This window comes from Rhinolophus ferrumequinum, chromosome 23 (genome assembly GCF_004115265.2).
Source record: "Rhinolophus ferrumequinum isolate MPI-CBG mRhiFer1 chromosome 23, mRhiFer1_v1.p, whole genome shotgun sequence".
NCBI lineage: Eukaryota > Metazoa > Chordata > Mammalia > Chiroptera > Rhinolophidae > Rhinolophus > Rhinolophus ferrumequinum.
This window is the reverse complement of record NC_046306.1, coordinates 14,790,825-14,807,928: the sequence shown is the minus strand read 5'-3', so window position 1 is coordinate 14,807,928 and position 17,104 is coordinate 14,790,825. Positions and strand designations below refer to the sequence as shown.

At 43.9% G+C, this 17,104-nt stretch overlaps 1 protein-coding gene across 10 annotated transcripts in view; it reads right to left on the bottom strand.

The window, feature by feature from the left end:
* The window catches only part of PTPRT (protein tyrosine phosphatase receptor type T), a 945,146-nt gene that overhangs the window by 110,206 nt on the left and 817,836 nt on the right, over nucleotides 1–17,104 (bottom strand). For all 10 annotated transcript variants that reach the window (XM_033094902.1, XM_033094905.1, XM_033094898.1 and 7 more), the window contains one exon: nucleotides 4,280–4,428. In XM_033094902.1, coding sequence (XP_032950793.1) covers nucleotides 4,280–4,428 — 149 coding nt within the window. The remainder of the gene's footprint in view (nucleotides 1–4,279; nucleotides 4,429–17,104) is intronic.

Sequence of the window (17,104 nt, the reverse complement as noted above, 5' to 3'; positions counted from 1 at the left end):
AAGACTCAGGGCACAGGGACTGGCACGCACTAAGAACTCAGAAAACGGCCATTGAATCTGACCTCCAAGGCTTTCACCGTGCCTGCTTCCTTTCTTAGCAAAGAGCTTACAGGCTCCGTGCCTGATGCTCATTAGAGATGGATCGCCTTCACCCACCAGACATGGAACCCTTCAATAGAATAGAAGCATGAAAGTGGAGACGGCCTTAACTAATGGTACCCAATGGGCAAGTGAGTCTATCAAACGCCATTATGGGAAGGGCGAACAACCAAGGCCCATATCATAGGAATTCAACAGGGATGGGTTTTGAAGCATTTTGACTTGGACTGAAAACGAACAAGGAAAAGATGACACTATGAATAAAAGATATAAAGAAGAAGATTGAAGCATGGATATAAAAAGAAAGACCCAGAAAATGATTGCAGGGAGTGAAAAGATCTCAGAAAAAAATAAAATAATAACAATCAGGTACACAGAACAAGAAGATCAAAATCAGAATACTTAATTAAAGCCACCCCTTCTTTAAACTGAAAACAGTGCACATTGTTTGTCCTTGAAATGTGACATGCACTCCTTGTTTCAAGAATGTCAAAGCCTTTGAAAACAATGACCCAGACGACAAAGCCTCATCACTCTTGCCACCTGAAGGTCACCGTTCCTAACCCAAAATTGGGAGGCTTGATTGAATGGATATTGCAGAATTTAGCAGTGACTTGGAATAGAAAAGCCCAGAAAATAAACCTCTGCAGGGAGACGCAGAGTTTGAATCTGCCAGGGCCGTCCTGGTCAATAATGACATAATTGCTCAGGGCACGTGCTTCTGTAATCTTTTCCAATGTGACATCTAGTTTTGTGCTCTGCCTTTCTCAGTGCTTCTGCAACATTTGCAAATAATCTCAGGACCTCCTAAACACACTGATGCAGAAACCAGACAGTCCCTTCCCTAATGCCTCAAAAATAGATTCAATTTTACAGACATCAGGGTGATTTCAGAAGCAATTTCTACATCTCTAGAGTAAGCACTACTTACATTTTTTTTTTCTTCCTCAAATCTTATTCCAGTGGTTCCACAAGGCATTGTAAAAGGTACCTGATGCATTCCAGGGCATTCAAAAGAATCCCCAGGGCATGTTTGTGGCTGTAACCTGAGAAAACTAGATGCACAGGAATCCTAAAATATTGATTGACTCAAACAAATGCAAAATGTCTTAATAATTGAGTGCAACATCAAAATTTTTCTTTTTAAAAACAATATCATTATAATAAATATACGTATATGTCTATATACATATAGACATATAGACATGTATTATATGTGTATACATGTATATGTCTGTGTGTGCATATATATATATATAAAACACATATATGTATCAATCATTTGGAAACACTGTCTCTGGACTTTAAAACATCTAATTAGATTCCATATGACATGTTTCCTGTTCCTCTCTGGCTGGCTAATCTACCTCAGTCTTGGGTGCTTTCCCTTTAAGGGTCTAAGTTTGAGCCCACGGGGAAAATGGTGGTGACGTTTGCCCTTGAAATCCAAGAAATCGGTAGGACCCAGGTTTTCACTTCAGATCGGAAAGCTTAAGATCAAATACCTACAACTTTGAGGTCACAATGATTGTCATGCATCTTTGACCATAATCTTTTTGGCATTCAGAGTCCTCTGGGACATTTTTACAAATGCAAAGAAGGCTGGCCTGTGCAGGAAAGATTTGGGGTGCAAGGATAACCCCTGGTCAGCTAGACTTGCTAATCAACTTTCTTGCCCCTAGGCCAAAAGCAGGAGGTCAACGACCAGTTAATACAGCCAGAGGCTGAGGTGCTCAGGATGGGCCTTTCTTTAAGGACACACCAAGCCCATTTCCTCATCAACCCCTTTTCTGCCTCTCCTGGTCCTTAGGGAGTGTATGCATCCCAGCCACTCAGCTGAGTTGAGGATGGAAAAAGGACTGGCTTTGTGGTGAGGCAGACTGCAAACTTGCTATGTCCTCTGAGAAAAAAGGAAGTTAAATATTTGCGCCTGAAAATAATTAGTATGTACCATGAGGCTTTGTCTTTAAAAGCTGTTACTCAGCCTTAAGAGGCACTCAGACTTAGCATCGTCCATAACAGGCAAAACGATAGCATGTGTCTATCGCTATGATACAAACAGAAGAACACGACCGCACCTACATCGTACTTTTGCCAACGCATTTAACCTGAATGTAACCATGATGGAAAAAACCAGGTAAATCTGGATTGTGGAACACTCTATGGGACAACCAGCCTAAACTTTCTGAAGATGTCAGCATCCTGAAAGATAAAATAAAGGTGGGAGGGCTGTTCTAGATGAAAGGTGATAAAGAGACATGATGATCAAATACGGTGTGAGCACGTTGATTGGATCCTGGATTAAAATAATAACAATAACAATAATAAACATTTTAGGGCCATTAAGGCAATTCAACTATAGGTTGGTATATTAGATATTGAGATAAGGTGACATTTCTCAGGTAAGGTAATTTTATTGTGGTTATGTTGAAGAGCTGTCCTAGTTTTAAGAAAACATGCTGAATTCTCTGGAAGTAGAGTGTAACGATGTCTGCAACTTAATTTTAAATGGTTCAGAAATATATATATGTATATTCATATATAAATATATAATATAGTATATATAGTTATATGTACTATAATATATATAACTATGTATACTATATTATATATTTATAAATATATGAAAATTATATTTATAAATATATAAATTATATTTATTAATATATAAATATATATATTTCTGAACCATTGTGTGTGTGTGTGAGTGTGTGTGTATATATATATAGAGAGAGAGGAAGTGAAAATATCACAAATGTGAACAATTGGTGAATCAAGGTAAAGGGTATATGAGTATTCACTTTACTATTTTTTCCCAACATTTTTATAGGTTTAAAGTAAGCTCTGTTTCCCAAGGCAGCACGTCAATACTTGAAAGAGCCATTGCCTCCCTTGAAGTTCAGCGTTCTTAACCAGTGTTCCCATAAGAACCCAGAGTGGCTTTTACAAAATCCACACCCCACCCTACCCTTTGTCATCTTCCTACCCCTCTTCCCTCGGGAGACTTTGATTTAGTGGGTAAGGTGTGGGGCCCAGATACGTATATTTTGAAAACCGCCTCAGATGGGTTGGTTCTGTGCTGGAGGTTAGGATCACAGGTCTGAGTTACCCTTAGGTCCTGGATCCATCAGGTGGAACTCTGGGAAGGTCAGCCAAACACACTATGGCTTGGGTACCTTGCCTATAAAATGGTAATACTAACACTGGCTGTGGTGAGGAGCAAGCTGGTCAGTAAGTATTTGCTTCCTTCCTTTCTTCATCCTCTCATAGGTCCCCATCATCCCAAACTGATCCCAATAAAGTGATTTTTATAAAATATGGTTTCTTCCATTTGCCACTGACAGTGTGTGAAGATCATTTGTCCTTGCTCCCATTCCTTTAGATTTCCTGCATCCCCTAATGTGGGGTAGAGGCTGGGAAATCTAGCTATTAAACCCAGGAAAAGAACTAATTTACAGAAAGATAAGAATAAGTCAGCTCTCTAGAGTGGGATTGCCAAGGTAACTTTAGGTCACCAGTTTGGTGGTTGTCCTTTGGATGCAGGTCAACCCTAAAATCTTAGTCACTTCTGTTGGCTCGAGAACCTTCATTAACTCTGCAGGAGGGCTCAGGTGCTCTTGACTGAGTGCCACTGGAACACTGGCTACAGCTCGGAACTGGCCGAGGCTTGGGACGCATGGCTTCCAGGTCTGAATGGGTTATTCATCAGCCATGGGACTTTGGAGAAGTTGTTTCACTGAGCCTCACTTTCCTAAGCATTCAAAAAGGAGACAGCAATAATCCACGCCTCATCTACCTTACGTGGTTTATGTGAAACACGGTTTTGAAAACTGTAAGACACTCAATTCAAGATGGCATGTTTTTCTCCTTCAGGGCATCACCATGCCCTCCTTCTCCTTTTTCACTATTATTAGTTTTCACCTGTCTCCATTTATGTCTACAAGCAGTTAAACTGGCCTGCTCCCATTTCCATCTGCTTTAAGGTAGATTCTTCAATTCTCCTTTTCACCTCGGGATGGATAGCCCCAAGTGTTTGTCAGGGAGAACCGTCATCCTGGACCATCCTGGGGAAGCATCCTAACGCCACACGCTACAGCACCTGACCACTGTGAGGGCTGCACAGCAGAGGTACCAGGGTAAAGCTGGACCACAGATGGCCCTTCCTCAAGGTTCAACTTACTAAATCCGTTAACGTCCTGAGAGCTGGAGGAGAAGCCTTCATCGTTGTGGCTGGCACTGAGCTTGGTGGTGGGCTTGTCCGCCGAGGCCACGGGTCTCATCTCCCTCTGGGCTCCACTCTGTGTCTCCTTCTGTTTCTTGGCCAGCTTCCTTTGGGACATGTGCAAGGGGAAAAATCACAGTCAGACGGTGCCAGTTGCATTCAAACATTGGGAAGATCAGATCGTGCTCCTTTCCCACTTGTCATCCTCCAGCCCCAAACCTGGCTCAGTCTCCAGAAACAGAGTCAAGGTGCGTACTCCAGTGTCAAGGTGGGATAAACCTAAGTCCTCCCGAAACCATCAGTGGCTTCCATTTACTCAGAAACAGGAGACTCATCCTGCCTCACCCCAAACTATGGGTGCGCTCGTTAGTTGAGCTTAGAATGGGAAATCAACGAGACTTGCACGATGCTTCCCCCACTCTCCTGTCAAAGGAAAGGAGAGGCCTGATTGATCTTTCTGTTCCCATGGCTCTGAATGAAATTTAAAAGGAGTCTGGCCTTTTCCAGGGACTAAGCTCATGAAATAACCCACCAAACAATGGTAGATTCAAGTAAGGGCTGGTGGTGGGTGGTGGGTGAGGGTGGAAGTTAGTGAGTCTTGCAGCTCAAAAGGAGAAAAGTTCAAGTTGAATTTGAGGCATAGCTATTCCCATAGGAATGATAGACCCTCAGAACCAGTGGGCATTTATAATAATACCAGTTTAGAGCAGTAGTTTCCAAACGCTGGTGTAAATTAGAATTATTTGGAGAGCTAAAAATAAAAACAAAACGAAACACAGAGGCCTGGGTTTAGGGTCTGGGCCTGTGCTTGACCATCAGATTCTCCAGGTTATTCGGGCACTGTCCATTGGAGGTTAAAGCCATCAGTTGTGGCAGCAGGAGATCTGGGTTCATATCTTACCTCCACCACCTGTGGGTTACATGACCCAGGGCAAATTCCTAAACCTCTTTAAGCTCTGAACTCTTCCTCTGTATATGATGGCAAATAACAGAACCAACCTCCGAGGGTTGTGAGGATTCAATGAGATAACGTATGAAACACACGGAGTACAGTGGCTGGCACAAAGTGAACACTCAACACGTGGCAGCTTCTATTCTGTTTTCATATCATCACTACTGGTCCAACTATATTCCAATGCCTGAATCTTCCTCCCACAGCCCCACTATGCAATCCCTGGATTATATCAAGTGATGGAGAGTTTGATACCTCATCAGGGAGCTGAAGGGTTAAAAAGTCCTTCTTCATATGGCTTTGAAATCTACTTCCCTTCAATTTCAACTGATTTGTCTTAGATCACCATACGAGATATAAAAATATGACTAATCCCTCTTGCATATGACAGTTCTTCAAATAAGTATGAAAGCCCAATATGGTCTCTCTGACTTTCCCCAATATTTACGCATCTAAATATAGTTACTATATTCCTAGGATATGAAAGGCTATGGGTTGCACACTAAATATATTGAGGGTAAATTTGTCCAGGTCTCTTGCTACATTTTTCACAGGACTTGGCTCCCCAGTCAATCTTGGTGTCTCAACACAGAAAGAACAGATGTCCCAGAGAGGTCAAACGTAGTGCCATGTAGGAAATAATTTTCCAAGTTGAGCTCACTTGATCATGAGATAGGCAGTTTTAGGAGCTAATGATCCCCCTGTCATAGGTATTAAATGAAAGGATGAACCCAGACTTAGAAGTATTTTGGAGGACTTCATCTAGGATCAATTCTGGTTTGATTGTGTGATAATACCCTCCTTCACATGGGGCCCTTGATCTAGGTGGAGAATGCACGAAAGAATGGCAGATGGCACATTCAAATGAGGATAATCTAAGAAGAATTCATGCATAAAAGGACAACTGACAAAGGTGAGAAGGGTGTAAGGGAACCCGAAGTATGATTATAGTGACCGGAGAGCTGTTTACCACCCGTGTATCCAGCAGGGAAGTGGAGGAAATAATACCCAGAACCCAAAAAGACAGAGCCCTGAAGAGGAGGCCACTTGCGCAGAAGTGGCCTTCTCTTGAAGGAGCCACCCAATGCTGGGTGACTTCACAAGGAGGGAACCAGAGGCATAAATGCCCTGACGACATCCTCTCCTCTCCCTCTGATCCGCTACACTGGCTCTCCTTAGCTGAACCCAGACATGGAGTCCATATAGATCTAGCTATGGAAGGAGAGTGCAGAGTGGAGAAGGATAGAGAGTGAATATGGATCCAGGAAATCCCCACTAAGAAGAAAGAGACTTTACCTCCCTCAGTTGGCCACGATTTGAATACAAATGCTGCCTAAAGTGGAATTCTCCTACGCCCCCAACCCCCATTGGCCTGGGGAAAGCAGGGTACCCAGGAATAGGAATGCATCTTTTGATTATAATGCTTTGGCCCCTAGCATATGGTTCCACTAGTGAAACTATTCCAGGCAAACAGGAAAACAACAAGAAATGAAGCCTTGGATCAGTTGTGACTTTTCTCACCATCAGCAAGCAATCAGACAGGGAGGGAGGAATGTCAATGAAAGAAAAGTGAGTAATTCTGATGACATTTCAAAGTTTTATTCCTCATTTATTATCAAAAAGGAAAATGTTTAAAAATGTATATGTGACCTTCTTAATGATAAATTTGAAAAGATATACAGCAGATCCTTTGCTTCTATTCCTGCTCTGCTCACATGGCCCCAGCAGAAAATAAAAGGAAATCTGATAAGAGAGTAAACTTTAAAACTGTACATGAGTATGTATTGGAGACTTTGATATTTCCTCAGGGGCAGAACTCCTAACCAATCTCATTCCATTCAGGGTAAAATAATATGGAGAGAGTTGTGTTTGGCACAAATCATTGGTTTCCAAAAGGATAATAATAATAATAATAAAAGCCTCACTGCCTTTATGAAAAATGGCATTTTACAGGAATGTCTGGGCAGCTCCGAATACCTGCATTAAAAATGTGAAAAAATCGAGCCTCTCCAAAACATGTATTTAAACATTGGACAACTAACTGAGTTGTCAAAACTGACATGATATTCCCAGTACTTAGTCCATGGTTGACACAACGTGTTCATGGGGAAAATGATGCTGTACAATAATTTAAAAGTGTATAGACAGGTGTTTGAGCAATAGGTAAACACAGCTACAAAGTGGAAATGGAGGGGATATAGAAAAATAAAACAAACAAAAAAACCAGTTTGGTGATCTATCTTTATATTCTGTCAGAATTCAAAATGTAAGTACGTATTTTTTAAAAAAATACCCTCTCAGTAACACAGAAAAATCATATTCATTCCTATAGACATAAAGGTTAATTGAGTCCCCCCCGCACCCGCCCTTTTTTCCTTCAGAGAAGGGGAAATGCAAACCTGTGAGAAGGGCATATGAGACCATCAGACTACGGCTCCAGGCTTCAACTCAGGCTTATCTTCCACACATATCTCCTCTTAGGAAACACCAACTACCTCATCTTCCTCCTGCTACCATTCCTCAATACTCTATAATCCTCAATATGCCCCCATTCTTCTCCACTGGCCACCCCCTCTTCATCCTTCAAGGCTCAGTAGCATTCCAATGTCACATCTTCTCGAGGTTTCCTCTTGACAGATTTGTGGTTTTCTCTTCTTGGTTGACTCACCCATTGAACAAATATTTATTGAACTTGAGAAATGAATGAGGTTTTTTTTCCACATACAAAAAAAAAAAAATTTATTGAGCACCTACATGTGCCAACGTCTGCTAGATGTAAGAAGATTCTAGTGACAAAAACCAGACATGACCTTGATCTTCACAGAATACAGAGACTAATAGCAAAGATAGGCACTAAACAGCTTAATGTAAGGCAGAATAAATATAAAATCACAAAGGTGATAAAAGCCAAGAAGGAGAAATATGTGGAGCTATGAGAGAGCTAATAGTTGGCTTGCGCCCTGTCAGGAGACCAGGAAAGGCTTCATTGCCATGTCAGCTAAGCACTTGACTGGTCCAATTGCAGTGATTCAATTCTCCCACCCACTAGGGCAAGAACCTCTTGAATGAAGGGCTTTTGACTTCTTGCACCTCCTCCAATTTCTTGCTTAGTGTCTGGCACCTAGCCGGTGCTCAATAAATTCATTGTACAAATTTATATTTAAAACTCTACAATTTGGAGTGTAGAAAAGATTTTGTCCTCCTGCTCTGACTGCAAATTATAACCACTTTCAAGAAAGACATATCCAAGGAAAGAGGAAGAAAAACCTGCATGAAATTATTTTGTGACCTGGACTATTTATACTTATGAATATTTCTGGCTAACAACTTAGCATTTCCTTACTGTCACAGAACTCTTGGGATGTTTGAAAAATTAATGGAATGGAAAAGTCAGAGATTTCCCCCCCTCAGAACCCACAGAATAGCCCTAGCTGTAGAATTAAAAAAAAAAAAACTCATAAAATAGTCACATAATACATGGGATGGTCACATAACTCATGGAATCCTCAGATCCTTCAAGACTTAAATACCTGTGACTCTACAAACTTGGAATTTTCTTTTTCTCCTTGTTCTGAGATTCTTGCCAATTGGGTCACCCAATTTCACCAGCAGGGGGTACCAAACGCTGGCAAAAAGCTCTGCCTCTGCAGGTTCATTTCTAGAGCTGAAGAATGTTTTAAGACATAGCAGTCAGAAGTACACTGCTTCTGACAGGTGGGGACAATGTGATGTGGCCGCAGCTCTTGGCTGGCATTCTTTCTTCTAATGGATCACTGAGGTTTCTCCGACCTTTGCTTGTTAGCTGAACGAGGGTAGGTGGCAGGGGAAGTACCCATGATGGCCTATGAGTCCTGTGATTTATTCTGAGCACCAGTCTTTATAAGGGAGAGTGGCAAGGGGACTGGCTCAAGGGAGAGGCTGACGGCAGGGCAGTGAAGGTTCCTGAAATCGTGCTAGGAGAGGAGGAGTGTCTGAGACAAACAGGGGTATTTCTCATGCAGAGGGAATATCCAGGAATGCTCTCGTCCCACATCCGATGTCCGGCTCTGTGTGGTCCCAGGGGCCAGAATTAGTACCAGGCTGGCTTGACAAAAGGAAGAAATTTTTAGCAAAGTAAAACCCCATGGGTCTCTTTTGGAAGTGCCTAATGCCTGAATTGCACTTCTCATTTTTTTCTCCTTGGAAACCTTCTCTTCACCTTTGAAGGCCCAACTCAAACGCCCCCTATTTTTAGAAGTCTTTGTCTCCCCCTCAATCTTACTAGTTTCTTTCTCTTTGCTCATTAAGTTGTTGGAAAATATTTAACGAGCACCTGCTTTGTACCGGTGGCTGCTAGAAGGAAGGAGGTTATGATGTGAAGAGCCAGACATGACCCCCGCCCTGTATCGGGTTTTGGAAGTAAAGAGTTCCCCCTCATTGGAGGAGTTCAAGCAGAGACTGAGAAACCACCTGGAAAAGAGGCGGTAGGGGATTCCAGCATGTGGCTTCTGCAAAACCTTTGAATCTATTCTGGGCTGAGAACAGGAGGCCCCAGCCCACTGGGGGAGAGTCTTGGGGGTTCCACCTAGGGCTCTTCCCTGGATGTGAAGAGCCATGCCCACTCTCCCGGGAGACACTGATCAGGCATTCTCCCCCTCCCCCGCCCCCACCAGAGGGCTCCTTCCCCTGTTTGCATCCTCTGTTTGCATCGCCAGACAGACTGTCCTGGGACCACATGACGATGGGGATCCTGGAGCCAGAGAAACATGTCAGCCCATAGGAGATGCACAAGAAAACACGCAGCTGAGACTCTGCTCCTGTTAAAAGCTGGTATTATATACTCTTCCAGCTAGGATGCGGCTGTGCTTCCATGACTAGATCACACACCAGAAATGGAAGGGGACTGCGCCATCCTCTCATTGTACAGAAGAAGAAACGGAGGCCTGGACAGAAGAAGGGCTGAGCCAAGGCACACGACACATTAGTGGAAGCCACAGGCCCCAGCCCAGCTTTCTGCCTGCCAGCTCAGGACTCCAACTTTCCTCCACCTCTCTTTTTGGGATAAAATCAGAAGTGCAAATTCAGTCCATGGGACACGTGATTCTCATCCCTGATGAAGGCAGTGAAACCTCATTAATCCGAACCCCACTAATTCAGAGGTACTATAAATGAGGCTGTGGCGGGCTACAGCACATCAGAGTCAATAATAGGGTCAAAGAGGATATGGACATGTGCAGGGTTTGTTAGGAGAACACGCCGCGTTCTCATATGTCAGGAGGCAGGGTGGCATAGCAGTTGACACACTGGCTTTGGTGCCAGACAGCCTGGCACGGAAACCTGGCTCCATCTCAGACTAGCTGTGTGAGCTCTTGCACGTTACTACCCCTCTGCATGTGAGTTTCCTCCTGGCAAACCCAGGTACCAGCAGTGCCCCCTGGGAGACGGCTGTGGAGATCCAACGGTAAGTGGCCAGCCACGCATCGTTCCCAGTGCGTGCTGCGTGGTAGGCACTCAGGAAATGCTCTCTGGTATGATCACCTTTTAAACACAGGACACAGCCACGTTAGCCGAGATGACCTCATTATGTGTCACATACGAATCCTTGGAAGCAGATGCTCTGAAGAAAGGCTTTTCTCTAAAAAACATTCCTCGATGTACCAGAGCGTGTTTCTCAACCTCGGCTGCACAAGTCATAGGGGGGACCTTTCGAAATTACTGATGAGATTCTGATTTAATTGGTCGGGTGTGCAGCCCGGGCACCTGGGGTTTTAGAAGCTCTCCTGGTGAGTATAAGGTGCACCAAGCTGGAGCGCCACCGATGCAAAACAGTGCTCTCCAAAGTGTGGTCTCTGAACCAGCAGCGTCAGCTTCCCCTGGGAACGGGTGAGACATGCAATTTCTCTGGCCCCGCCGCTGACCTACTGAGTCAGAAACTCCAGGTGATTACGAAGCCCTCCAGGCGATTCTAATGCCTGCTCAAGTTCCAGGAGCCTCATGTCGAGAACCCGCTCTTCAGCTGGTCTGAATAGTGAAGAGTCCCTACCATGTTTTATGAGTGAATGAAGGACCGGGAGGTAGGATGCCCGGGTGCCAGCCTCAGGTCTCCAAATAATTCACGGAGCTACCATGGACACACCCTTTCACCTCTCTGAGTATTGATTTCATCACAGGGGGAAACTGGCATCTTGCCACGGCAAGAACTGATGCATTTTCAACGACTGCTACGGGCTGAACTGTGTCCTCCTAAAAGATGTGTCCTAACCTCTGTGAATGGAATGTGGCATTATTGGGAAATCGGGTCTTTACAGATGTAATCTAGTTAAGCTGAGGTAATTAGAGTGGGCCCTCACCCAATGTAAGAAGAGGGTAATTTGGATAGAGACACACAGGGAGAAGTCCGTGTGACGACAAACAAAGGCAGAGATGGGCGTGAGGCAGCTGCAAGATGAGGAATGCCAAGGAGCCAGAACCACCACCAGAAACGACTCGTATGAAGAGGCAAGGAAGGGTTCCACCCAGAGTCTCAGAAGGAGCCTGGCCCTGCTGACACCTTGATTTCAGATATCCACCCTCCAGAACGTGAGAGAATGAACTTGGCTGTTTTAGCCATCTAGCTTGTGGAGCTTTGTGGTGCCAGCCCTAAGGAAACCAACGTGACCACGAAGCAGTCAATCCTAAATTTATTTCATCTATGTAGTAAACACTTATAGAGCGCTATGTCATGCCGGGCACTACCCAAGGCTTGTGTAAACACGGTGTAATAACTTCGTTAACTCTCCTAATAACGCTACGAGATTGAAATGAAATCTCAACTTGATGAGATCAAAGAGTGAGGAAGCGAGCGAGTTGAAACAATTCACCCAAAGTCATCCAGGCTTTACGAGGTAGAGCTGGGATTCCAACTCAGGCAGTCAGGCTTCTGCATGTTCTCTAAGATTCCTTGCTACGTCAAGTTCAGCCAAGGACCCACACATGTCTACCCCTGTCTCCACTGGCTCCCTTCTTCTCCAGGCAAACACATGTTCACACACACGTGCACACACATGCATAGACACATGACGGCCGCAAGCTCACGCTCACACCCACTCACATCCTTCAGCCATGCGCGTCCTGCCTGCCTCGTTACCTCTCCTGGGCACCGATTCTGGACCATATTGGTGGGCCCTTCCTTTCCTACCCCCATTGCTCTTGGAGCTTCTCTGTGCTTCCACCAGAATGGCAAAGTTATAGGAGCAACAGCAGCAGCTCTTACTACGATTTGAAAAGCCAAGGGACCTCAACCACTGCCTCCGTCACGTCCATTTCTCTGCCACCGTGCTCTCCATGTCTGGGCCTCTTTCTGTCTGTCTGTCTTTCTCTCTTCTGCCTGTGGCTGCCTCTCTCTCTTCTTTGCCTGGATGGGCTCTCCTATGTATCACGCTCTTTTCTCTAAGGACGGAGACAGACCCAGTCTGACCATCCTCTGAGGCTGGCAGGGGAACCAGCACAGCAGAACGCCTCAGACAGATGCAGGGCCCTCCTCCCTCTGGGCATGTGACCACATCACCCCTTGGATCCTGAGGCAGAACCTAGTGGGAACAGCATGGGCCCTGGAGCCAGACTGCCTAGGTTTGAATCCTGCTTCTACCATTTACTAGCTATGTGGCCAATTACTTAGCCTCTTTGTAACTCAGTTTCCTCATCTGTGAAATAGGAATAATCACAGTGAATTCTCACAAGCATCTGCAGTAGATACTGATTTATAAATGGTAAAGTTCTTACAACAGGATCTGTCACCTACCAAGTAAGCTCTCTGTTTGTTAAATAACAGTCACTGAGGAGGGAGTAAATGCCTCCTAGGAAAGGGAGGACAGAATCTATAGTTCAGACAGTGGGAGCTGCCCCGAATGCTGTTAGGTCATCGAGCTCTGAACCCCTGGGCTAAGCGAAGAGCTCTCTGTTCTTGGTGCTGTGGAAATACAATGGACTCTGGCCCCCAGACTAGCCTGGTTCAAACCAGCTGCGTAATTGTGATCATGTCTCCATGTCTATGACACCAAGACTCACTGTCCTCATCTGTAAAATGGTAATTAATAGGCCCTAGTTCACAGAGCTATTCTGATGATTAGAAATAATAAACAGTAATGCCCCAGCACGATCTTTGGCAGAGAGTAGACACTCAGCAATTGCTAGTTCTTTCTCTGTCCCTTCTTTGTCCTGACAATCTGCCTGCTTTTCCTTAAATGTTTTTTCCTTAAAACTTAAACGTTTTACTTTAATTTTGTTTGATCTGCTCCCTCAGACGAGCATTCCAGGGAACTGAGGCCCCTGTTATTCTGTCCATACCTTGCTTGTATGACCAGGCCAGAAACTTGGGCAGATACGTTTCTCCCAGCCATGCTTCGAACGTCAGTTCCAGGTCATTACAGGTTACAGACGCTCGGATTCTCTGAACTGGAAGGGCCATTGGGCTCTTCCAAGTTGTTCTCTTATCCTAGCCAGAAGGCCCCTTGCAACAGCCCCAGCAAGTGGATAGCCGGCTCCCGATTTCCCAACCCTAGCGACAGGGACTCATCAGCTCTCCAGGCAGTCCCGCCTGGAGTACAACTCCCCACAGGGGACCTTCCCCTCTGAGCTGAGGCTGCCCTTGGCCTTCTCTGAGGTCTTCCTTGTAGGACACACCTTTCTTCTGTCTGACATCCTGGTCATTTGCTTGCCCGCTCTCCTCACCCTTCATTATATGAACTTACATAATATACATTAATTCATATTTGTCTTTCCTCTGGAACCTAGTTCAGCACTTGGCACAATGTCGTAAAAGCTTTAAAAATGTTTATTGACTGACTGACTGACTGAATGAATGAATGACACTTTCAATTCCTTTATCATATATGAGCAGCCCCAGGACTCAGACTTGACACTTGAATCTATTTCTGTACCGAGTGTCCATATTTGTGCAGGTCCGACTGACTATTCTACAAGTTGGCCTTTTTCTGAAGATGGAGCAATGGCAGTGATTCTCAAGGGTACATCAGAACCACCTAGCCAGCGTGGTAAAGCGGGCATTGTTGGGTACCACCCACACAGTTTCTAATTGGGGAAGTCTGAGGTAGGGCCTGGAAATTTGCATTTCCAAGTTCCTAGGAGAGACTGGGACTACACTTTGAGAAGTCGTGATCTATGGCATGTCGTCTCCCGTCTCCTCAGGGAACACACACCATTTATCTGCTATCTTTCCTCCATTAGTCACTTCTAACCTCATTCCCATCTCCCACCCTACCCTCCTCCTAAAACTGCCAATGGGCATAACATACCCTTTGATCTAGGATTCCCATTTTCCTGGGGCATTATACTAACGCAATAATAATAAAAAAGGAAATACGCATGTGTTATGTAGATAACACAGGAAAACATAGCTTCATTTCTTCCGGGGCTTTCTCAACCTTGGTACCATTGACAATTTGGTGGGATCATTTTTGCTGTGTGGGGCTGTCCTGTGTACTGTAGGATGTTTAGCAACATCCTTGACTTCTACCCCCAGGTGCTAGTAGCTACCCCCACTCCCAGCTGTGACGATAACAAACGTCTCTGGACATTGCCTAATGTGCCCGGGTGGGAGTGGGGGACAGAACTGTCCCTGGTCGAGAACCACTGGTTTCTACATATGAATGAATCATTAACATTTAATCGATACTACCATATGCTTGCTACCTTGAAAACATCTGTAATCCTACAGCAACACTATAAGGTGGTGACAATTTCTTCTGTTTTATAGATGAGGGCTCCCAGGCCCAGAAAGTTTAATTTTAAATTCATAAAACAGGTAAAGGGACCAGGTGGGATTTGAGCCCTGATCTTCAGCCTGCAGAGCCCTGCTCTCTCCCTCAGCCTGCTCTGCTCCTTTTCTTGAAGAGCAAATGATCACTTACAGCCTCATAAATGTCTAACAATAGGGGACCGGTTCAGTAAATTATAGTGCATCCCCTGGATAGAATATTACGCAGCTATTAAAATGATGGAGTGCCATTAAAAATGAAAACTATGTAACAACATGGAAAAATGCTAACTGGATTACAGTAACTTAAAAAAAAAAGAACCTTAGCAAATAAAATTATGTCTACATTGTGATTACCACTATAAGAAAGTATATCTATGCTGAGGTGTTAGATTGAAGGTATTAAGGATAATTTTCTTTTCTTCTTTCATAGCTATTGTTATCAGAATGTCTTTGCGATCATTATTTTTAAGTAGTAGTAGAGTAACGAAATTCAAAATGTTAGGTTAGTCATTGGTCCTTCTTCTACCTGAATCAGTGGAATTAAAGCTTCTTTACTATTTTTAATTTTATTAAATTTATTGGGGTGACATCAGTTAATAAAATTATATAGGGTTCAAGCATACAATTCCATCTGGACATTGCACTGCGTGTTCACCACCCCAAGTAAAATCTTCTGTCACCATATATTTTCTACCCTTTTCTACCTCCCCTCCAATCCCCTTTCCCCTCTGATAACCAGTTACTGTTGTCTGTGTCTGTGAGTGTTTGTTCGCCTTGTTCATTTGTTGCTTTCAGCTTTATGTCTCACACATGAGTGAAATCAAATCAACAAAACAAATAGTAACAAGTGTTGGAGAGGCTGTGGAGAAAAAGTAACCCTCATACACTGTGGGTGGAAATGCAGACTGGTGCAGCCGCTATGGAAGGCAGTGTGGAGGTTCCTCAAACAAATTAAGAATAGAATTACCATACAATCCAGCAATCGCTCTCCTGGGTATCCACCCAAAAAATCTGAAAACATTTATCCATAAAGACATATGTGCTCCAATGTTCATTGCAGATTTTCTTATAAGGCCAAGACATAGAAACAACCAGTGTCCTTCGGTAGATGATTGGATAAAGAAGATGTGGTATATATACATAATGGAATACTATTCTGCCATAAGAAAAGATGAAATAGTGCCATTTGAGACAACATGGATGGATCTTGAGATTATTATGCTAAGCGAAATAAGTCAGATAGCAAAAATAGAGAACCATATGACTTCACTGACATGTGGGATATGAAGCTGAAAACAACAAAGGAACAAGACAAACAAACGAAGAAACAAAAACAGACATACATAGACAATAATTTAGTGGTTAGCAGAGGGGGGTTAGTAAGCGGGGAGGGAGGTGGGAGATGAGGGTAAAAGGAATCAAACATAGGGTGATGGAAGGAGAACTGACTCCGGGTGGTGAACACACAATGGGATTTATAGATGATGTGATACAGAATTGTACACCTGAAACCCTATGTGACTTCACTAACAATTGTCACCCCAATACACTTTAATTAAAAAAAAAAAAAGAAATCAAATGGTTCTTGACTTTTTCTGCCTAACTTATTTTACTTAGCATAATAATCTCAAGATCCATTCATGTTGTTGTAAATGGCAGTGTTTCGTCTCTTCTTATGGCTGAGGAGTATTCCACTGTATCTATGTACCACATCTTCTTTATCCAATGAAAGCTTCTTTAAAATCCTTTGAGTACGGTGGGCGTTTAATGCACTCTTCTTTTACCCCCAAATAACACTGTTCCATGTATATTTTTGAACCAGGACACTTCCTTTTGCACTGACCAGCTTCTCCCAAGCACAGGAAGCTGGAAGTGCAGAGCAAACTGTCTAGGAAGGCATTGGTGTGGATCACTGGGGAGCCGGGGCTGTTAGAAACACGCTGTCTGTGAGTAGCAGACGTGTCTGTCTGTCAGAGGCTACTCAGCGGTGCACTGGTCTCATGCATTATGCATCAAGAGTGGCCTGGCGCCCTGGCCCTGCCGTGTGGGAGAAGTCTTGCATAAGGAACATCTGATGAACTGATTGGAATGTCAA